The sequence below is a fragment of the Bos mutus genome, chromosome 22 (assembly GCF_027580195.1).
Source record: "Bos mutus isolate GX-2022 chromosome 22, NWIPB_WYAK_1.1, whole genome shotgun sequence".
Classification (NCBI taxonomy): domain Eukaryota; kingdom Metazoa; phylum Chordata; class Mammalia; order Artiodactyla; family Bovidae; genus Bos; species Bos mutus.
Window position 1 is genome coordinate 55,762,983 of NC_091638.1, and position 24,296 is coordinate 55,787,278.

At 46.5% G+C, this 24,296-nt stretch overlaps 1 protein-coding gene across 11 annotated transcripts in view; it reads right to left on the reverse strand.

The window, feature by feature from the left end:
- Positions 1 to 24,296, reverse strand: part of VGLL4 (vestigial like family member 4) — a 156,590-nt gene that overhangs the window by 46,786 nt on the left and 85,508 nt on the right. The window contains exon 1 of one of the 11 annotated variants that reach the window (XM_070360447.1): positions 515 to 819. The exons of 9 other annotated variants lie outside the window; for them this stretch is intronic. In XM_070360447.1, coding sequence (XP_070216548.1) covers positions 515 to 698 — 184 coding nt within the window. In that variant the 5' untranslated portion in view covers positions 699 to 819. Of the gene's footprint in view, positions 1 to 514; positions 820 to 24,296 lie in introns of those variants that run through there. One more of the 11 variants, XM_070360451.1, reaches the window with a different exon arrangement.

A 24,296-nucleotide genomic window follows, 5' to 3' on the forward strand; every position in this document is an offset into this window, starting at 1 on the left:
GCTGTTGGCCAGAGGTCAGCAGGTGAGCCGTGTCCAGCCAAGTAAATGGTAGATCAGCGCCCCAGAAAATGGGTCAGGGAGGTGCCCCACCTGACCACCGGGAGGCGGCGGGCCATCTCAGGGCAGCTACCTGACTGCCTGGACTGCCGCCACGTGTGTTAAAAGGACATGAACCCACACAGCAGCCCCAGCCTGCCTCAAGAATCACACGGGAAAGTTGGCACAGCGCCCGGGGGCTCCAGTGCCCCTCCCCCCAGGCACACTCTCCATGCCTTCGCTGGTTCTGGACACCTTGCCCACTCCCGAGAATGCACTCAGAATTCCTCGTGACCAGTGCAGCCACCCCCACTTTCCAAGCCCAACCCCAACGTGGCCTGCCGCCCCAGAAGCATCTCTTGTAAGACAGCCAGGTGGAAGCTCCCAAACTACAGATATTTTGATCAACACCATCGTGTTTGCTATAGTCTCTCGAGAGGCAAACAGGTACAGTCTCGTTCCCAGAAATAATCCAGACCTGAAGGAAGAAGACGAGGTTCCCAGGAACCAATGCAGAATTCACACGCGGACTGCCGTACGCACTCCTGAAGGCCAGGCTGGGCCCGCCTACCCCAACACGGGATCTCACGCCAGCTCCGAACCCCCGCCACAGCGGAAGCCTGCAAGTCGCTGGGGTGTGGCAGACACCCCAAGTCCAGCATCTCAGACAGCCCTTCTGCCGCCCACACACAGGCGGCAATCCACCGGATTCCTTATCGTTGCTCCACTGGCTGGGTTCGGAAGCCAGAGTGAATTTTCCAAGGATTAAAACAGGACACAGAGTTCAAAGACTCCACGATGCCGAGAATGAGCGCAGCACGGGAACTCAGGCACCCACGTGATCTAAGCGCCCAATCCCCGTGAAGACCAGTAAAATAAGCAGTTTAAAGGAAGATCTTTGTCAGCGTTATCACTCAAGGATCCAAGTGCCCAAGGACATAATTCTATTTTCTCCAACTCTTTGTGTCAAAATAATTTTAAAGCTACTGGAAACTTTAATGAAAAGTGAATATCCCATTCCCTTTACCTTGATTCATTTTGTCTGTCTACACATATCCAGCTTTTTTTTTTTTTTTACTGTAATTGCTATAATTTGTAAGGTAACTTGCAGACACCATACTGCAAGCACTTCAACTGTCTTCTCAAAGTGAGAAGAGTCTCCCTCATAGACACAGAACCATCATCACACCCAAGAAAGCTAAAGCTGACATAACATTGTTATCTAATATCCAGTCCAGATTCACATTTCCCCAACTGGACTGTCTCAGAAAAGGGGGGGATGAAGTAGACAGAATCTAGGATTCAATCAAGAATCAAGACACTGGGTGACAGCTGCTGAGTCTCTAATTTCCTAGCAACTTTTTCCGTCTTTCTTCCTCTTCTGTGTCAATGATTTCTTTAAATGCATGTGTGAGTGCTCAGTCGTGTACATCCTTGCGATCCCATGGACTGTCTCCCTCCAGGCTCTCTGTCCATGGGACTTCCCAGGCAACAATACTGAAGCAGGTTGCCATTTCCTCCTCCGGGGGATCCAGACCAATGAGCTGCACTACAGTTTCTGGTGGTCTGATGACTTTTCCGTGATTCAAGGTGAACGTTTTCGGCAGGGAAACGAGAGGAGGTGAGCACAGCATGTGGCCTCACACGGGAGGTACCTGATGCCTCGGTGTCACCCACCCCAGGTGACAGTAAGCTCCACCACTTGGTTAGGGGGATGCTCACAGAATTTCTCTATCCTAAAAATAGTAACCTTTCATAGTCACATGGGCGTGAGCATCCTGTCGCGTTTCCCAGGTGGCTCAGTGGTCAAGAACCTGCCTGCCGATGCAGGAGAATCCCTGCCTTGGGAAGATCCCCTGGAGAAGGAAATGGCAATCCACTCCAGTATTCTTGCCTGGAGAACCCCATGGACAGAGGAGTCTGGCGGGTTACAGTCCACGGGTCACAAAGAGTCGGACACGACTGAAGCACCACAACACACCACACATCCTGTCATTCTCAGTCTCCTTCAGTTCAGTCCAGTCGCTCAGTCGTGTCCGACACTGCGACCCCATGCACTGCAGCACGCCAGGCCTCCCTGTCCATCACCAGCTCCCAGAGTCTACCCAAAGTCATGTCCACTGAGTCAGTGATGTCATCCATCCATCTCATCCTCTATCATCCCCTTTTCCTCCCGCCTTCAATCCTTCCCAGCATCAGGGTCTTTTCCAATGAGTCGGTTCTTTGCATCAGGTGGCCAAAGAATTGGAGTTTCAGCTTCAACATCAGTCCTTCCAATGAACACCCAGGACTGATTTCCTTTAGGATGGACTGGCTGGACCTCCTCGCAGTCCAAGGGACTCTCCAACACAACGTCTCATCCTCTGCTACCCCGTTCTCTTGCCCTCAACCTTTCAAGCATGTCTTTCCAGTGAGTTGGCTCTTCCCATAAGGTGGCCCAAGTATTGGAGCTTCTAATTGCAAAGCGGTTTAGAATCCAGCCCCTCCTAAAGAAGGTATGGGATTGAGAACTGGCAGAAGAAAAGAAGAAACATGGTTCTTTTGAAAGAACTTTCGTGCCTGCTATGTTCGGAGCAAGAACTATGCCCCACTAAGGGAAACACAAAGATGTTTGAGATCTGGTCTTTGCCTCAAGGAACAGCAGTTCTCACAGGAGCGATAAGTCACGGAGACAAATAACAGGTAAGGAAGAAAAGCAGAAACAAGAGAGATGCTCTTGATAAGAATGAATCGTATGGTATACGAATCGTATCTCAATAAAACTGTTACCCCCCCAAATTGCTGAGGACCACAGAGGACTTTCGCTACAAAGTTTCTGTCAACAATCACCATATTAGGAAGTAAAATGGAAGTTTTCAAATAGTAATTTGAAGATAGAAATACACTCATTACAGGTGAAAAAGAAAACCTGAGAAGCTATGGACACTTCATATGAGGAAGACATCAGTTCTAGCTCTAATATACTCAGGAGTGGAATTTGAAAAACAGGTAGAATTTCGACACTTGCAAACTATGGAAATGGGCATCCCAGCTGCGGACGCTGTGGGAATAAAGGCAGCAAGCGGGAATGGCATCCTGCGTGTGAGAGGTCCATCTAAGTAGAAGAAAGGGCTTGTTTCATCTGTTGGTTAAGAGGTAAGGCTACGGAGATCAATGGGTCAGATAGGACAGGGCTCTGGGCACGGGCAGAGTTCAGATCTCACGGCAGACAACTTGGGGGGGAGCCACTGGAAGAGGTGACACAGACAAGGGGCGTCTGATGACGCCGCGATGGGCACACCTGAGCCAGGGGACGGGGCAGTCGTGCACACGGGGGTGGAGGGCTCCAACGGTCACACACGCACAACGGGGAAGAGGAGGCCCGTTCAAGGGACATTTCACGGGAAGAGCAGAGAACTGGACAGTGTTTTAACTAGTGCCTTCGCCTGGTCCTTTCAAAACAGGCTGCCCTCATCGTGTTCCTAAATCATTCCCCCAGCACTCATGCTGATCTGGATTTCTTTATATGTTGAGAAACTAAAAGTGAAAAAGCCAGAGAGCTAGGCTGTTTTCTGGCTTATGGATATATGAGTGGAAAAAAAAAAAAAGACAGTACAACTCCATACGTTAAGTTCCACAGGTTGGTCTGACAAAGTCTAATTCATCTTCTATATCCACATTTCTGTTATGTCAGTGGGCACTTTTAATACTCCTGTAAGGTGATTTTTAATTGTTGGAGGAAAAAAACCAGTATGCCAAGTTTTCTTGAAATAAAATAATATTGATGTCCATCATTTTAGTGGCAAGGACTATGCTAAGGGAGTCCAATTATCCACGATTAATCAACATTCATTCAGTAGTTATTTGTGGGTATCACCTGATTTATGAAGAACAAACATCAAACACCTCAAATAATGATCCATATTTATAAAAGAAAAATTTGGAACAGGGGTTTAAAACAAACTCATATGAAATGTAAGTTCTATGTTAAAATAAAACAATCTTATTATAACATGCCATCATTCATTAAATTGATGTCAAGCTAATACACAATTATGTTGTTTTTTTCCACAGTACACAGTATATTTTGGAGTCCTTTTACACATAAATTTATTTCAATAATTACAGTTTGCATAAGCTATTACTAAAGATGTTTGCATGCCCCAACCAAAAACTAAGAGGCTATTGAAACTGAAGTCTGAAAGTGGACTGACCAGCTTGAGACAGCATTAGAACACACTTTGTGGAGATTTACTGGTGAGGCACACAGCTAATTTAATACATAGAGAAGAGTACTTAATATCAAAACATATTTCTATTTCATATTAAGAAAAATGTAGCAAAACCAATGTTCTTGCCTGGAGAATCCCAGGGTCGGAGGAGCCTGGTGGGCTGCTGTCTACGGGATCGCACAGAGTCAAACATGACTGAAGCGACTTAGCAGCAGCAGCAGCAAAACCAAAGAATATGGGGATCTGTGAGTTGCTTTTTGCAGGGGCTACTGCACATTCGTCCCCTAGATTTTCATATTAACTAGAAACCTTTCAGATTTCCTTGTAAAATCTTATAAGATCCTTATAAAAATTATATCCAACCAAGGAGAACTTCTCGTATCACCAAGTTCCAAGAGACTGTTAGATCATAATCTAAAGAGCCATAAAAGTTAATCTGAGAACAAATATATTCCACAGCATGGAGAATTGACTGTGCTCCCAAAACCTGAAAGGCCCACATGCTGCTGAGTGTGAAAGGGGCAGGGGGCTCCCCTGAATGAGACAGCTTCGAATGTGTGTGTGTGGGGGGGTGTACGGACATTTTCCTCTGCTTCTCCTTCCCTCTCCACCACCACCTCTCCTTTCAAGTTTACGTCAGTTATCGGGTGAGCGAAGTTTATCAATGAGAGGCCGAGAAGGGCTGACTCCCTCGGGCATGTTTGCTCAAGATATGAAGGTCAAACAACCATGGTGCTCATAAAGGCTGTGGCCTTTTGGGGCGGACCTTCGCTCCTCACCTCCAAGCGACTCATTATGAAGCAAAAAAAAGAAAGAAAATGGTGTGGATCAAAGACCAGGCTGTCATTAAGTAAAAATGAAGGGGGATGAAAGGCCTGCCCTGCACTTCAAAGGGGCAGCTGAGCTCAGGTGCGCAAACAGCGGGCGGCCACAGGCCAGCTGGCCCCAGGGCAGGAGGCGGCCTCCCAAGGGCCAGGTACCTGGGAGCGGGTTATGCAAAGCAGAAATGTGACAAAGGACACAGATTCAAACGTTTTCTTGCTGCAGGGACAGGGGAGGAGGTAACCCCCAGACTACCAAGTGGAGGTGGTGTGCATCAGGTCTGCATGCCCAAAGATGAAAACTGTTCAGTGTAACGAGGTTCAAGGACGGTGGAAGAAGCACGTTGTCTAAAGCCGTTGTACAATTATATTTGAACAGTTCTTCCTTATGCCCTGAGGTGTGTCCTGAAATAAACCTTCGTTCTGAGAGACTTGGCCACAGCAGGAAGTCTGGTTTCCCAGGACTTGATGCAGGACCCTCACTGAGCTGAGGCCGAAGGGCCACCCACCCTCCCCAGACTTGCTAAAGACCCTTGGGCAGGAGCAGAGAAAAAGTAGGGTGACCCGGTCCGTGTCTGAACCCACAACAGTGCCCTCAGCTCACCCCATCAGCTCCCTCTATGACGTCTGGCACCTGGACAGACAGACAGATGCTGCTGTGGACAAGAAAGGAAGGGCTTATACTTTCAGGGGCCCTTAAGCCATTTAGCCTAATCTCCTTCCTCAGACGGACTCCATGGAGTGACTATTAAAAGAGGTGACTGTGAATCACCCCCCAACACATACACTCCCTTTAACACAGGAACGACCTTATCTGTACAGCTGTGACCACATGGCAGACTTTTGGGGGAATTTACAAGTTTCCCCTAGAATGTACTGTTAGTGACCGACACGCATGCGTGCTAATGCCCTGAAAGCAGAGGAGGCAGCCACGCCCTCTGCCTGAGATTAGTAATCAGGAGGATGGGTAACCACTCAGGAGCAAATATTTACTTAGTGGGGCAAGAGGGATTCCAAAAGCTTTATGTATGTGAATTTCATTCCATCTTTCTAATTTCCTACAGAGTAGGTTAATAATCTATTAATCTCATCTTTCAGAAGAGCAAAATGGAAGCAAAAAGTGGCTTGGCAACTTGACCTAGGTCACAGGACTCTGGAGAGGCTTAATGGAGACGAGCGTGCACCATCTGGGTTTTGAAGGATGCGCAGGAGTTTGCCAGTGGGCACAGGCCGCTGGGAAACAGCATGGTGCCACTGAGCCTCTGGAGCACAAGAGACCCAGTGAAAGCGCAGGAGGCGACAAGGCGGAGAAAAGAAAGCCCATGGATGGTGGTGTTGGGGGGCAGCCTCTCCAAAGCCCCCTAAAATCAATCACCATGAGTAAAAAATTTGGGTTGGCTTCGCAGGCAGCTGCCCATCAGGCCGGTGAGCCCTCCCTCTGCCTGCTTCCAAACAGACTGGCCCCACGGGAACAGCCCTGCATGCAGGTCCTGGAGCAGCCTCTTTCACTGGCTATGCTCAAGAATAGAGGGTGGACTTCACCCCAGGGCCGAGAGTGGCCAGGCTTGAGCCAGAAAGCAGCACCTGCACGCGGACACGTGGCCGTGTGCGCACCTGCCCTGGCTGATCTGGAATTCCACCCCCTCCTCAACTTTCCCCCAGGCTGCAAACACCGAACCCCGACATGCACACCATTCATTCACTCTCTGTGAGGATCGTCTAACTTGCAGCATGCACGAGGCCAATTTGCTTCTTCTAAGATAGCTAGTAGTGATTTAAGGAAAGCACTGTAGTCGAGTGTCAGCTCCGTGAGAAAAGCTGCATGACGCTCAGCACGCAAGGTCCCCGGAGCGCCAGACACCCAGCCAATGGACTACGGGTCCCGGCGAGGCTCAGATTCCAGCTAACCGTACTTTGCACAATGTTTTCATGTGAGCAAATGCCCACCCACAGAACTTTGCTAAAAATCAAATGACTAGAGTAACAGTAACGAACAACGTTCTCCACTCCAAATCTCCAAGTCTTACAAGAGCTTTGTTGAGATATAATTCGTACACCATAAAAGTCATGCCCATTTAACGCTGCCCGACTCTAATGCGTTTTAGCGTATTCATAGGGTTGTACAACCATCCCCACAATCTGAGGAGGGAAATAGTTCATCCCCCCACTTCTCCACCAGAAAAATAATAATAAACTTACAGCCCTTAGCAGTCACTCCCCACGCTGTCCCCCACCCTCCACCCTCTGGCAACCATTCACCTCCTTCCTGTCTCCAGAGACTGGCCTATTTGGGACATACTCCTTAGAACTGAAATCACATACGAAGACTTCTTTCCCTTTCACTCAGCATAACGTTTCCCGGGTTCATCCATGCTGTAATATATGCCAATACGTTCGTTTTTACTGCCAAATAATATTTCATCGTATGGGATATGCCACATTCTAGTGACCCATTCATCGGGGGATGGGCACTTGGCCTGAGTCTGCTTTTTGGTTAAGATGACGCAGCTATGGGTGTAAAATCTGCGGACAGATTTTCGTGAGGCCCTGTTTTCAATCCTCTTGGCTGTATACCTCAGAACTGAATTGCTGGGTCAGATGGCAACTCTGTAACATTTGGGGAACTGCACCATTTAAAATTCCTACCAGTGACACAGGAGGGTTTCATCTCCCCCAGTTTGATGTTAGTGGGTATGAAGTTGTATCTCACTGTAGTTTTAACTTGCGGTTTTCTAATGACTCATGATGTGGAGCATCTTCTCATGTGTCTATTGGCCATCTGCATATCTCTGGAGAAGTATCTGTTCAAATCCTCTATTCTTTTTTTTTTAATACAGCAGATTCCCATTGGCTATCTACTTTACATATGGTAATGTAAGTTTCCATGTTACTGTCTCCATACATCTCACCCTCTCCTCCCCTCTCCCCAAATCCTCTATTCATTTTTTTAACTGGGTTACCAGTCTGTGTATTGTTGAGGTATAAGAGTTTTTTTCTACATTCTACACTCAAGTCCCCTACCAGATATTCGATGTGTAAACGTGTCCTTCGATTCTGTGGATAGATTTATTCAAATCTATTTTTACACTTATCCTTCAGGCACAGGAACAAAAGCCTAACTCTTCCTCTAACCTCTTTCATAAGGTATGCAATTTTTATTACAAATGCTCTCTTAAAAGCCACTATCTTTCCCTCTTGCTTTTTGATAAGCCAGCCTATGTACAATGAGGCCCCAGCCATTGCTAAATACACACCAGAAACACCCGGGTAGCAGACTCCTAAATAATAAATAACAGTGATATTCACCATAGACATTCTGGCATTTCAGAAATTCAAGCCATCTCCCAGAGCCTGATTTTAATGGTTTTACAAAGAAACACAATGTCACACTATTAATAGATTTAAGAACCTACATGTGTTTTGCCAACCTATTTTCTTTAAAACCACACTGACAACAGTCATTAAGACTGAGCCCATGCTAGTATGCTTCTAAATTGTTTCAGCCTTGACACAAGGTCAATGGGAATTAGACTAATGAAGGGATAAAGCAATACTGAAACATTTTCACTTGGGGTCTACTGGACCATATTAACTTCCAGCAAATTAAATGGATGAGTGGTTTGCAACCACTGACATTTGTATTTCACTGTGAGTTCTCCATGCCTCTTGTTCTCTCTGTGCCATTAACCTTGAGGGTCTAGCTCTTTGTCAATCTCACTTCAACCATGCTTTCCAGGGATTTCGGAAATCGGTAATTCCACAGCATACAGTGGCACAGACCCAGTCAAGTCAGACAGACAGATGTGAGCTCGTGTAATTGAGATGTTCCCATCTGCTGCCTTGAGAGCTGAGGCCTGATGGACATGCCTTTTCTTTCTTGCACTCACTCTGGGATGTGCAGACTTCGATGACTCATTTAACTTAAGCACTTGATATTTCAGCAAATAACTTCAATGGTTGATGCATCAACCTTCCTTGGACATCGACTGGATGGACAGTCACTAAAGATTCTCACATTAAACCTATCCTGACTCCCAAAGGTGCTCAAAATCCAGAAACGATAATCTGAGATGGAGAAAGGGAAGCCACCTCATCCACATCCAAATCCTTGCGTTCACATTCACCCCCATATTATCAGGGTACTTCACTGAGACCATGGATCATTAACTGGGACACTGTCAAGGCACTGGAAGGAGTAAGAGGAAGGGTCTAGGAAGCTGAAGCAGTAAGGGATTTTGTTTTAGTCAAGAGTGAAAAATAGGTTCTGCGTAAAGAGGAATTATACTCTTTCACAGGGCTTTCTGTCCAAGTTGCTGATCCTGAATATTTACCAGGTGAAACTGATTTCACGTGACAAACGTATTCCTGAAGACTTGGGAGTGAATTAGCTTTTGATTAAGTCTGCTCATGAGCTACCACGCTCCTACGTAAACCAGATGTGCTTCTCAGTGTATTTTCACTGACCCCTGGAAACCGCCCTTATCGCCTCCCATCCCGGTGCTCTTACCCTCCACTGTGGTACAAGGTTTTTCCAAGTGTGGTCCTGAATCAGAATCACCTGAAATGCTTGTTTAAAACACAACGCCCTAACCCAGTCCAAATGAAAGGGTTGTCCAGGGACCCTAAAAATCTGTCATTTAAGCGCCACTCCCCCCACTCCCTGATGTCTCCAAGCACACTGGCCTGAATCTCCAACTTGTCCTTCTTCCACTTTCAAAACTGATCAATACTACGGTCAACCAGTATTCTGATCAGTCAAATGTTTCAACTAATTAAGGGGTATTTGGACAGTGATGTGAATGGTGGGAGAGAAGACCTAAGGACCGAGCATCTCCAGGCTCAAGCGTCTGGTGAGGAAATGCCCAGAGAGCAAGACTCAGGCCCATCCTGGTTCCTCCAGCCAATGATCACAGGTCAAACATTTAAAACCATCTTCAGGAGACCCTGTTTTCAAACTGTGATGTACTTCTCTACCAATTCTTTTAACCATTGACCTTTTCAGCAGTCAGAACCTTAGTGAGGGGACATTCACCGGTGCCTCGGTTTTCCCGTAAGGAGCACGGGTACACCATCTGCGGCCTATGTCCCCCGTAATGCGTTTACTGACATCCTTCCAATGGGACGGAGATGCTCCATAAAAGCTCTGCTGATGGGAGTCCGATTCATAAACCTCTCCAAGTTGAGAGAACTGAGAGGGGCAGGGAAGGGAACTAGAGACACTCTGCAGACACCAGTCTCAGCTAGCTGAGTAAGTTCTCCCGGCTGGCTCCCCAGGACGAAATGGAGGCCACAGGGCCTTGGGGATCACCCTCGGGCCAGCTGTGGGTGCAGCTGAGAACAGCCCCGGGGGGAAACCGGTGTCAGAGGAGGGAGGTCAAAAGACCTTTGCCGGGATCCGCCTTTTAAGGCATCTCATTTCAGTCTTGCGATATGCATACATTAAGAAATAAAACAGTAAGATAATTTATAAAGAATCAGCTGCTGCCTTCCAAAGGTTTCTCTCTCCAAAAATTCCACAGTTGCCAGAGGCTTCTTCTTTTGCCCCAGACTGCTTTTCAAAGGCCACCTCAGGACAGAGGGGCGGCCCCTGACCTCTGGCAGCGCAGTTCTCTTACCCTGTAATTAGGCCTCCGAGGCAGTCTATCTGATCTGACCCCCGACAAGAAGACCAGAGGACACCGAGCTGCTTATCTATTACGGTTGAGGGTGAAAGACATTTGGTTCTGAAGTCTTTGAAAGTGCCACAGACCTTCCTTCCATCTACCTATCTATATGTAGAAAACTTGATACAGAAATGTTCTAAATGTATATAGATACATCTACCAACAGACATCCATGTAAAATTAGAGATCCAAAATAGAAAATCCAGTTTCACTGCCATACACACACACACACACACACACACGGATGGTGTACCAATAAAACACCACGGCTGAAGTGCAAATTATTTGATGGCAAGGAATCTACCTCCCTCCTCCAGAACCATTTATGTAACAATGTTGTTTAGTCGCTCAGTCCTAGCTGACTTTTTTGCTACCCCATGGGCTACAGCCCTCCAGGCTCCTCTCTCCATGGAATTCTCCAGGCAAGAATAATGGAGTGGGTTGCTATTTACTTCTCCAGGGGGGTCTTCCAGACCCAGGGGTCAAACCTGCGTCTTCTGTATTGGCAGGTAGTCGTTCTCTACCACTGAGCCACCAGGGAAGCCCTATGCAACATATGAGTGAGCAAAACTGAACAGAACAACGAAGGCAGAGACTGTCAGTCTTCCTGGGAGCAGAAATTATCACTCAGACACTGAAAATAAACCATGCTATTGCTCCAGGGGACTATCCCATAGGACTAGGACCAGGACATTTCACTGGAGTTCGAGTGCAGATGAGCAGACAAAATGGCATGTTTTTCTTCTGCTTTTCAGAGCTGAAGGAGACATCATAGTCCGAGTAACTTCTCAGCCCAACCTTCATCCAGGAGGTATGACCACCTCTTAAAAAACAGTATCTTTTGGTCTATCCATCCAAGGGACTGGTATGCAACCATAAAAAGGAACGAAGTACTGGCCCCTCCTACAACAAGAGTGGGCCTCTCCTTATGCAAAGCGCAAGAGGCCAGTCACAAAAGACAATGTTATAGAATTCCATTTATGTGAAAGTCTGAGTGTTCTAAAAAGCACTCAACTGTGCAGTTCAAACGGGGGAAGTTTATGGTATGTAAATTATATCTCAGTAATAAAGCTGTGAAAAAAATACTAGATAAAAAAAAAAAACACTATCATCTTTAAAGAGCTATAGAAGAAACAGAGCCGACATGGAGGACAGTCAACACGGCGGCTCTCTACCGTTTTAAGGCAACGTCCGGTGAACTCTGGGCCTTGGAAGGGTTAGTCAAGCAACTGTCAGGGCTGCAGTGTAACCAAGGTGAGACGAAGGAAATGCAGAAAGGAAATATTCCACACCCAGAGTAATAAACGGCATGAAACGCGCACACACACACAGGCCACAAAATCAAAACAACATGAGTTCCCCTATGAGATGTGCGTCCCAGCGTCACCAGAAGTTTCTCTTATTCTCTTGCTACTTAAAAGATAAGCCCTGGGAAGGGCAGGAACTTGATTTTTCTTTTTTTCTCATGACCATAAGACTGAACACAGCTGTACACCCGTGGCGGATTCATGTTGATGTATGGCAAAACCAATACAATATTGTAAAGTAGCCTCCAATTAAAATAAATAAATTTATTAAAAAAAAAAAGATGCCACAAACACTCCCTGAACTGCGCTCTGTACACCACTGTGGCCCCTAGGAGCTCTGATCGTGCCCCGTCTGTGAGGGAAATGCGGGAGTTGTTCTACAGAAAAATCCCTCCCAGGCAAACTAGGTTAGCATCCAAATCTTCCATCAAGTGAGCTGAAGAGCAGGTTGCTAGAACTTCACCAACATTCAAATGAGTGCACGAAGCTCACCAGAACACAGATGAAGCCAGAGGCTGTCAGTCTACCCAGCGTTAACAGCCAAGTTATCTCAGCCTCTAAAATAAGGGCTGTGTGATCGCAAGTCACTGCGCTCACCCAGTGCTTGGCACAGTCACAACAAGAGGTGCTACCAGCAGAGATACTCAAATAAAACCGAATTGCAAAAATTTCTGGTAACATGCACATAAGTGTTGTCATTTTCAAAGCAATCATTCTGGAATGACTTTAGCCTACTTATTCCAAAGACAGTTGTCACTGATTGAAAGATTATTTCCAAACTCCACGTGTGGAACTGGCTTTAGAACGACAAAGGAAAAACCAGCTCGTCATTTTATGGACACACTTACATCGAACTGAGCATGGCAGACAGGAAGAGTCCTCTACGAGCATCTGCTGTGTATATTTAATTACTGGCCACTGTCCAAAGTGTTCCAAAGCTGCCTTCATGGCCTTTGCATCTCAAGACCATGAAGGCAACTTCTAAAACACCAACAGTGTTCTGGGAATGAGATCATCACAGTGTTAAGAGTGGTAATTTTCCAAGGTAACTATTTTGCAGACAAGCTTCAACACTTTATTTAGATGGAAGCTGTAACGTTTGTTTGCTTTCAATGTCACGCTTTATTTACATTAAAGATAACAAAACACAAGGTGATAGAACCGCTAAACGAATGTTACAGGCTGTAAACGCCATGGATATTCAAAGGGAAAGAATATAAACTCTGCACGCACTGAAAGAGGGCAAGGCATCTCGCCAAGGATTGCGAATTTAACAGGTTACAGTACAATTTCTGCCTATAAAAAGTTTCAGGTAAAGTTTTTATAAAGGGAGGCTGGAACGTGAACAGAACTCACATTGCTGGGAAGAAGCAGGGAGGACATTCTAAATGGGGGGGTAGGGGAGGGGGTGGGGGGACAGTGGATTCGAAGAGCGTAAAGGGGATGATAGGCAAATCAGGAGATAAATCAAACTGGAGCTGCGAGAGCTTAAACCCTGAGCTTTCTTTCAACAGGCCAGTGGGTGGATGAACCACTACCCAACACGACCTAAAGCAAACAGCAGCAGACTGGAGCACAGTGTTCCCAAAAGAGAGTCCTCGGTGCCACGCTGCCATTCGCTCCCTTCTCTGCATTTGGCTGCCCGCTGGCTTCCACAGCTGTGGATTTACCCACTTGGAAAAATAAGCCCTCCTTTCAACAATACCAGCATCACTACCTCTGACCTGAAATTAGACAACAAATATACATACACCAGCCTCCGAGACCATCGATGCATCAAACGCAGAGACTGTGTATTACGGCACACCAGCCCAATGAGCAGTGTCACAGCGGATATTCCAGTAACGGATTCTACAGTCAACACTGAGACATGATTGTCCTAGACCCCTGGCAGGGCTAAAATTTAAGACTGGCAACACCACGTTCTGCGGAGGACGCAGAGTTCTGGAGCACTTCTGCACCGCCGGTGCAAGCGTCAGATGGTACAACCACTCCGGAAAACAGTCGGGCAGTTTCTAAAAAAAGTTAAGCTTACCCAATGACCCAACAATTAAACCCAGAAGTATTTACCCAAGAGAAAGGAGCACGTGAGTCCACGAAGAGGCTTGTATCAAAATGTTTGGAGGCTGGGCCACAAAGTGAATATGCTGAAAACCACTGAACTGTAAAATTTTAGGGTAAAAATGGCTAAAATAACAGATTTCATGTTATGTATCTTTTTACCATAGGGAAAATAAAATGTTTAGAGCATCTTTATTCATAATGTTAAAAACTTTGAAACAAGGCAAATGTCCCCTTCAACCTTGAGAGAGAAGCAAACGTGATATACTCATGTAACAGACTATAGCTGGGCAATCCCAAAGAAGAGACCCCTGACCTGGGCAAGGACGTGGATGAATCTCAGAAATACCATGCTGAGCACAAGAAGCTGGAATCAAATGATTCTACATACATGAAGCCAAAGAGCAGGAAAAACTATCAATAATTTATAACCACCCAGCCAAAACAGTGCTTACCTCCAGCGGGGGCTGGGGGTGGGTACTGCCTGGCAAGGAGGCAAGAAGGGACTTCCTGTGATGATGGAAATATTCTATGTCTTCATCTGGGTGGTAATTACAAAAGGTATAAACACAGGGGAAACATTCATGAAGCCATGCCCTCAAAATTTCACCATAATTAATTATGTCTCAGTGTCAACAAAAGAAAGAAGAAAGGAAACCAAAGAGGTGGGACCCTCCAGTCCATGGCCCATATTAAGTCCAAAACCAGCCTTTTGTCTGCTGCTGCTGCTGCTGCTGCTGCTGCTAAGTCGCTTCAGTCGTGTCCGACTGTGTGCGACCCCAACCAGGCTCCCCGGTCCCTGGAATTCTCCAGGCAATAACAATGGAGTGGGTTGCCATTGCCTTCTCCAATGCATGAAAGTGAAAAGTGAAGTCACTCAGTCGTGTCCGACTCTTCCCAACCCCATGGACTGCAGCCCACCAGGCTCCTCCATCCATGGGATTCTCCAGGCAACAGTACTGGAGTGGGGAGCCTTTGTCTAGCCCTCCCCAAATACTCTGCTATCACAAAATAAGACCTCACAATAAAAATTCCCCTTGGGTCTTGTAGGACCTACCCCAGACAGGGCAATATCTTTCAAGGTATGATTACAGAGGTTTAAAGAAAAACATACAACTAATCCATTGATTACCTAGGCTCTTTTTTTTTTTAATTCACTGAATTTTTGTCATTCTAAATATATATTTTATTCCTATTAGGACCGAAATGAACCATCAAACCATTTGGAGTTTAAGTTGATAATGCTACAATAAACATGAGGTCCCAATATAATAGACAGGTACGATAGAGCGAGACACTCTATGACCACAGTTAACAGATCAGGTAGAAGACCTCACACTTCTAGGATCCCAAAGGAAATCATTTTCAAGTTTCCTCAACATACGTTTAAGTCCCTCACGAGACAATGAGGGAAACATCATCTACTCAAAGTCTGAAAATGAAACCAGTCACTTTTTAAGAATGGATAAAACTATCATAAACCGTTAAGTCGGCTAAGAGACATTAACCTGTAACAATCACACTTTTTCATAATCTGTAATTATCTGATTTACATCTTCATTGTTTGCCTCTCACCTCCATGGTTAAGCTCCAAAATCTCAGGTCTCTTGCTGTCTATTTTGCTGACAGCTATGTCCCCAGTACATAAAACAGCGCCTGGCAGGTAACTGGTATTAAATATTTTCCCCAGAAATGAACAGTTCACTTCATAGGCCAAAGTGAAGTACCCAGAAAACGAGATGAGTTGAAGTTGTCATTTCCAAGCAACCAGCCCACTTCAAAATGTTTCTCTAAAGAAACTGAGTCTTAAAGATTTCCCTCAACCAAACCTTCATACCCCTTCTTTCCCCTGGTATCTGTCCTTCCCCTACGAGTAACTTGCTAGGAATTGACAAACTCATTTGTCTTAGCCACTAACTGAGCATCCCAGGGCTAATCACACAACTCCAGTGCTTCTTGATCTTTAATGAATAGACAGTGGATGGAGTCCCTTCTCACCGAAGCAGACACCACAGTGCTCGGTGTTGAGAACAAAGAGATGAAAGACAAAGGCCGGGCGCAGGTGGAATCTCAGCAAGAGGCAGCGGCTCGCTCAAAGGATGGGGTTGCGTGTATCTGGACCACAGGTGCGGCTTGGGGGTTGGCGGAAGACAGGATCCGGGCAATGGATGAGTGGAGGGCAAGGCTGGAGGGCAGAGGGAGGGATCGTGGACGCGGGTCCACAGGGAACACAATTAGAGGCGGCGCTGGTGAGGCCGTTTTCTTAGTGATGAGGCAGTGAACCGTCAGAGATCAGGCTAAGGGGAAGGGTTCCCAGGGCTCCTGCGACTTCTTCCTCTAGTCTTTCTTCCTCAGTGACCGCTCTTACTCTCCATCCCAAGTCTTGGTCTTCAGCAGCAGCCCGCTCCTCTGAGATCTAAACCCATATACTCATTTCAAAGTCCTTCAAACTAAACATACTTGAGACTACACTCGGGAAACTCACAGCCCGGGGTTCCCTCTCTCTGCAAGCGGCGGCACCGTCCCTCCAGCTGGAAATGCCAGAGGCTGGGGTCAGGCTGGGGCAGCCTCCCTGTTCTCCCCGCTCTGCCTGCTCCGCTGCTCCCATCCAGAACCACGTCCCCTCAGGCTTCTCTCCAAATCCAAGATCCACTCCCCGCCGCCCCCTCCTCCATCCCTGCAGTAACTCGGGTTACCACCACCCCTTGCCCTAACCACTGCAAGTTCACGCCCTCTCCTATTTCTGTTTCCTCCCAATTCGTCCACAAGCTACACACAAACCTTTCTCAGCCCGCCTCCTCTCATCCACCCTCCTACCCACGCCCAGGAGCACACAGGCCCTGCTGATGGCTCGCGCAGCACCCCATTCCTGATGGAGTGGGGACGTGGCACGTCTTTGAACCAAGGGATGAAAAACTGTAAAGGTTTTAGAAAGAGTCAGCACCATAGACGCAGACTCAAACTAAGGACTAAAAGCTGTTCACAGGATGTGCCACCAGGGCAGCGCTGTGCGCCCATGCCCAGTGGGGCTTCAGCGGAGTGGCAGAAACAGATATCAGATGCCAGCCGGCTGAGCAGCAGATGGACAGAACACCAACCTTCTTCCCCGCAGCGACATGGATGGCAAGGAGAAGGTCTAATAGTGAGGACGAGAACACAAGGTTGAGGGGTGGGTTTGGGCTTCTTGTTTTAAAGTTGGGAGAGACCTGAGTGTGAGCAGATGACAAAGAGGGAGACCCAGAAGAGGAAGGAAGGAAGGGGAACCAGGAAAGACACCCATCACTGAGACGTCCCGGAGGCCAGAAGGTGGGGACTTGTGAGCAGGAACAGAGGGCTGGAGTTGGATCCTGAAGAGCCTGCAGGTGGGAAGGCCAAGGAGTCATGTTGGTCTCTCTGCTTTCTCTTTAAATGGTGTCTAAGGATTCCTCCACCTCTACAGGAAAGCTCTCTCCCATTCTCTGTTAGACACAATAAAAAACCACGCACACTATCACACGTGTGTGTGTATGGATTTTATGTATTTATGTAGTGTTTTACCTAGCCTTCCCTAGTGGCTCAGCGGTAAAGAATCTGCCTGCAATGCGGGAGTCCTGGGTGGGGAAGATCCCCTGGAGTAGAGAATGGCTACCCACTTCAGTATTCTTGCCTGGAGAATCCCACGGACAGAGGAGACTGGTGAGCTACAGTCCATGGGGTCTCAAAAAGAGTTGGACACTACTGAGCGGCTTTCACTCATGTTTTATACACACACACACGTATATATAAGTAATGTGTTGTATTTAATATTGGACACCAGGAGTTATACTTGGTGTCTTTTCTGCTCATCCTGGGATTCTATTTCACTCCGCTCCTTTTCCCCTTTCTTTCTCCCCCTCTTTATTGATATAAAGCCTCTAACAGAAAAAGGGTTCTACCATCATCTCCAGTACCTGGTTTTAACTGTTCCCAGTTGGGAGTTCTGCAGGGTGGGGCTCGAAAACCTCACATAGGTTTTAGACGGAGAACAACTGCTATTTTCCGTCCCTCTTACCCTCCGCTCAACAGAATGTCAAGCCTGGCACAGCTATTACATATTCCTTTAAGAAGCTGCCCGAGTCACTCTCCTGGGTGATTATAAGCAATGGCAAAGAGGTCAGTGCTTTTCATCAGGGAAATAAAACAAGGGTTCTCTGCGGGGTCAGCCAATCGTTTTTATCAGTGCCTCATCGGAAAAACAACAGCTGAAAAGGACACACGCTGTAAGAAAGGGAGAGGACAGGGGTACAGGAGAAAGCTGCGGACAATGAAATGGAAATTTAGGTTCGTCCCTTGTCACTTTAATCGGGCCGCCACCTAAGGGAAGATGTGCTTGTTTCCAGAGAGGGGAGGAGGCGAACATCCAGAGATGGGCACTCATCAGCTGTTCTCAGGGAAGCGGCGGGCTGGGTCCAGCTGGAGTGGGGGCAGTGTAAACAGCGCTCCAGAGCTTGGCAGCACACATCTGCATCAGGCCATTAAATTCTGGAATTTGCTCTATTAAAATCAAATCATTAGCCAAGAAGAATTAACAGGCAACGATTTTCATGCAAAGCAGACACAAACCAAACACCAAGAGCGATCCATATGGGTGATCCTTCTCCATTCAGCATTTCAGATGGTGCATAAGGCCGTTTCAGCCCTTGGTTGCTCGCTGGCAGCCCTGTCTATACAATGTCGAGCATTGTCTGAGCGCTGGAACAATGTAAGCTTTTCGCTGTTTATCTGAAAGTCCCTGGATCACCATCCCAAGAAACCTGGCGCTGCGACAAAGCTGACTTGTGACAAGTCTCAGCCCTTTAAGCAAATTGCTTATTAATTAACGCAGGACCGAAGTTTCTGTTTGGGTCCTAATTAAGCTACGTACCTCCAGAAGTGTCCCTCCCTGCTCTGCACTCTCTGAAACTGAGCAGAATTTTTCTGACACACAGTTTTCCATGACACACGGATGGTGGAGGGTTTTAACAGGTGGTGAAGACTGTGACCAAAATACTGGCTGGAAAAAAAAGATCAGTTCAGGCCAAAGCGTCACCAGGTCTATTAACAGCGGAGAAACAGGGGAGTGAGGAGGGCGGAGGGCACCTCCGTGGATGTTCCAGCCTGAGGTACCCCTTGCCCACCCGGGAGCAGGCTTCATTCACAGAAGAAAACCTCTTAGGACGTGGGCACTACTTTAGAGGACCTCATACACGAGACACAAGAGAAGAATTACAGGAGAGTACTGAAAAAACAAAAACAGACAAAACTAAGCTAGGCTGTTTGGAATGGTGCAGATAGGTAGTTCAAAGTATTAAAGTAAAGCAAGTTGCGATTGTGATGACCTCTTGGGGTCGGGAGAAACTGTGCCTGGGGGACAGCTTGCAGGGAGCGACTGACTGTTTCTTCACCTGGTGATCATGACAAGGTTGGTTATTTTTTTAATTATAAACTACACACGTATTTTATCCTCTTTCAGGTGTATATATGTTTCATAATAAAAAGTGTTGAGAGAGAGAAACGCAGAGACAGAGAGCAATCCAGAGGGACACAGAGACAGCCAGCCAGACACACACACAGAAAGATCAACCCAGAGACCTAACACATTCCTCAGCAGAGCAGAAACATTCCATACGTGTTTATGAGAATGGATGCTGGGTGACAAAGCACAGCACTGAGTCTTCTCAGCTCACTCACTAAATATACTTGTTTGTTATGTTTACAGACGTCTTTGCAAACAGATGGGGGTGAAATGTTAAGAGTTCGGAAAGATCATATAAATAGCCACAAATTAAAGACAACTTTAAGAAGAGATTTTCTATTTTATTTAGCGTAAATAAACATTCTTTCAACGGGCAGTGATTCACATGGTTAGGATTAAAACATATCCTGTACACAATACCCTGAAACTAAAACAATCTACAGAATTCTAGGAAAGAAAGAAAAAAAAAAAAGGATCAGAAAGCAAACTGATGGAAACAATCCCTTAAAACTTAGGAGAACATGTACCATTTGGGAAGGCAGACAGCCAAACAGAAAATAAAATTTTCAAACTTTGCTTATAAAATAAAGTGGGTGAAGTTTTTTTTTTTTTTTGGGGGGGGGGGAGGATGATATATGAGTTTATTGAAAAATAAAAGGGGAGGGGGGACTATTTTGTGAGACAAAAGTGCCCTTGCTGAGCAAGACTGCAGCTCAGCTCCAGTGAGAGCTCAGCATATACATAGAGACCACGCAGTATAAACCGTCACGGAATAAACATTCAGATACGCCAAGATCAAACAGACACGGCCAGAAACAAGCCCTGGTAAGGCTGGTGTTATATCCTGTGTACATGGAGAGGTGCTAAACCTGGATCTGATTTCTTCAGGACACAACCCACTTTTCTACAACACCCTCACAATAAAAAGCCGAACTGAGGAGGAGAGGTTTTGAATCTTTCTTATCTTACAGCACATTTTTTCTTTTTTTAAAAATCTGCCTTCAAGGCTGACTAATCCAAACACCCTGTAGGAACTGAAGGCCTGCAGACAATAGGGAAGGAAGGAGGGAGGAAGGAAGAGAAATCCGCCTTCCAAAACAAAGCTTGTGCGGGTTCCAAGAAACAGCCAAGTACAATAATCCGTCCAGAAGAGGGCAGGGCGAGGGGAGCTGGGAGGAAGAAGGGGTGGTCATCCCCTCCCCTCAAACTGTAACCAGAAGGAGGCCAACTGGCCAGACCCTGGCCAGAGAGCTCCGGGGCTCACCTGGGCTTGTTTCGGGGCTCACCTGAGCTTGTTTCCTTACCCAAGCTCCTCCCAGCCTCTCCAGGCTCTCCCCTCCTCCCCCTCACTTCCCCCCTCACTCCTGACCTTCGCCAACAAATTAAAAGGCATGGTAGAACGAATTTCCACAGCAAAACAGCTGCAGATGTCCCACCTCTGACACACCCCTGGGTGAAGCTGGTCGCTGAAATTCGGGACTGGGGACGAACCCAGCCACTGCACGTCAGCTCTGCCCTGCGCCCCTTTCCACTGGCTGGTACCCCATGCTCCTAAGTTTCCTGATGCCTCTGAGTTCATTAGACAAAGAACGATGGAAGCAGGACTCCGTGAAAGTGCTGCTGGTTAAGCTGGCAGAGAACACCACAAATCCGGCGGTCGCCCAGCCCTGGGGCCCTGCTCACACCCCCAACCAGGGTCTCTCACCGCCGAGCTGTGTTCCTTTCAATTCTGGAAAATCACCTTAAATGCAGCCTGTGATGAAACCAGGGATAATTATGTTCTGAAACAACGAACAGCTTAAGAAAGTTCAGGAACTTAGAATGAATGCTCTTAAGCTTCCAGAATATCTCAAGATGCAATCTAGTCTTACTTTCTCCCAATATAAATCACACCATTAAATTAAAAAGGGGGGGGAGAATTCCTCTACCAAATTACACACTAATGGCTCTTAACCCATAATTAAAGTATCACTAACAGCAGCTTAAAGCCACAGCCAACCATGAGCACATTTATTAGGACCTGAGCTTTCAGCGCCGAGTAATTATGTAAATAGAACCACCAGCCATCTTGAGAAGAGTCCATGGTCAACCAGCTCCCTGTTCCCTTGAGGAAACTTTGGGAACTGGCATCTACACAGGGCCTCCTTTGCATGGCTGGGGAAAAAAAGTCAAGCAAAGCTCCGTGCCAGGGCAGCAAGGAGGGGCCAATGCCAACGGGGCTCCTCGCCTAGAGTCCTGGTTCCCACCTTCCCTGATCATGGTGACGGGTGGAGGGGGGCGCGGAAGCGGTGGGGGGTTGGTGGGCAGGACGGGGACCTAGAGCAGCAACCGGTTTTGGAGCAAGGAAGAATCCAGGTCGGACTCAACCTGTTCATCACGCCCCGTGACTGTGACGGAACCCAGGACAGTCCACGCTCCCTCACACCAAGAGGGGTACGAGTAACTAACGAGGACACGCCACAGAACTTCGGAAACCTGGTACAGAAGAAGAACAGATCAGACAAAACCACCGACTGGGTCCACTCCTCCATTCAGTTCTGTTACAAACTTGCGGAATAATCTAGGACAGACAACTGACCGCTCAGGACCTCAGCTTCCTTGGCGAAAACAAGGCAAGGAACATCTAAGGCCCTGGGTAGCCCTGGAAATAATTAGATAATTAAAGAAGGAGAGACAGTATACAATTAAGTGCTAAATTATACAGTACCGACCACAATTGCTGATGGGAGAGATTTCGTGGCGTTTTGAGCCCATTCATTCCTGAGGGCCACGGGCCACACCAGGCGCCGTGCCAGAACTCGGGATTATGACAGCGGTGACCAAGACAAAGCCCTGCCTTCAGGAGGCTTTCAATCTACAAGCGGTGCATTCTCAGGAGTTCAGAGGGGTAAAAAAACGAAGGCTCCTTTTCAGAGATAGAGGCAAAACGGGGATTCAATGGGTACACTTTGAACATACAGTAGGAAGGGCGACAAACGATGAAATGGGTAACTGTTGAAGACTTCAGTAATAAACCAGAGCTTTTTGAAAAGAATTAATACCTAAGCCTAGTGTGCTAACAGGTGGTAAAGAATCCGCCTGCCATGTGGGAGACCTGGGTTCGATCCCTGGACTGGGAAGATCTCCTGGAGAAGGGAAAGGCTACCCACTCCAGTATTCTGGCCTGGAGAATTCCAGGGACTGTATAGTCCACGGGGTCACAAAGAGTCGGACACGACTGAGTGACTTTCACTTTCAGCGTGCCAACTGGCTTATCACCAAGGAAGGTAGTTTCCAGAAGTCAGGCACAAGCAGAGTCTCCCTGCCTGATGGCAATCAATGTCTCCTATCCCAACAGGCCCCCCCCGCCGACTTACTGTTTGTGGTTCATGTTTTTCCCCTTATTCTCTTTGTAATTATGCTTCCAGATTTCTATGGTGCAAGTCAGGTGCCAAGGAGCAGATCCCAAGCAGAGGGTCCTTATCCAAACTATCTGGATTACACCCAGAATGTGGGATTTTAGGAAGACCGTGTACGCTATGATGCAACTGGCTAAAACAGACCTATTTGTCTATAAGTTGCTGGAGGTTGAGGAAAGATGGTGCAGACACACGGCTTATTTTGTGGAGTACAACGCTAAAAAAACTAAAGAAAAGAGTACAACTGACCGAGGCAATAATGAACAATCAACACTTTTTTTTTTTTTTTTTTAACTAAAAATTTTAAAAATTGGATCTGTCCAAGTTTCAAGAGATGTGAAACCTGCCTGGGCTGTAAGTGAAATCAAACACTGCCCACCAACTGTATATTCCATTTTCCGAATAACTTCCCTGGAACACAGATGGGTTTAAAATGAATATTCTCAAAGTGTTGGATTTAGAAGGAAGAATACTATTCCAGCTTTTCTTATTCCAGAAAAAAAAAAAATCTCTTCAAAGATGTATGCCCATCTTCTAAACACCCTTTTGGGTTCAGAGCAGATGTGTGCAGTGTTTACGCTGTGAAAACCACTAGGACATACACAACCCACTATAAACACCACTCAGATTTTGCTGTGCTTTTCTTCATTTCCTGTGTATTTATTTTGGTGTTAAAATAATGTTAACTTTCATAATAAGGAAAACAGCAGCAGATGTTTAAACCAAACAGACTATACAGCACATCATCCCACGTATCTACTCAACTTTCAAAAGGAAAGCTTCTTCCTCCTAATTAAGGAGGGGGCCCAGGAGACCACTCCTGAGTAGGGTGTATCCACTGTACCACAGAGCAACCTAGACCCGCTTTCTGTACACTTTTCCTCACCACCTGCAGATATAAAAAAAATTAATGTGGTATCAATTTCCTAATAATCCCTATCGTCCTCTCCTAGGCTGATTATTATGCTTTGTATTGTTTTGAAAGTATCCTGTTACTCAATGACAAAGACAACCCCACAGAAAGTACCCGTAAAAGTTTTCCATTTCTTGTTCACCAAAAAAAGAAAAAAATTCTTTTACACTGACTGCAATCTGTTACTTTCAGGGGAAACAAGCCCCATCACTTGCTGCTTAGACCACTCTAAACATGTCTGCCTCTTAAATGAGGGACTTTGGAAGCAGGATAATACCTAAAATAGCAGATTCAAAGAACCAATTCACCAAAATTCACTTTCCTTGTACAAGTAGGATTAAAAGAAACCAAAAACCACAAAAAGAGGCAACTTTAAATATGTTTATCCAATAAAGTAAAAACAAAAACACAAT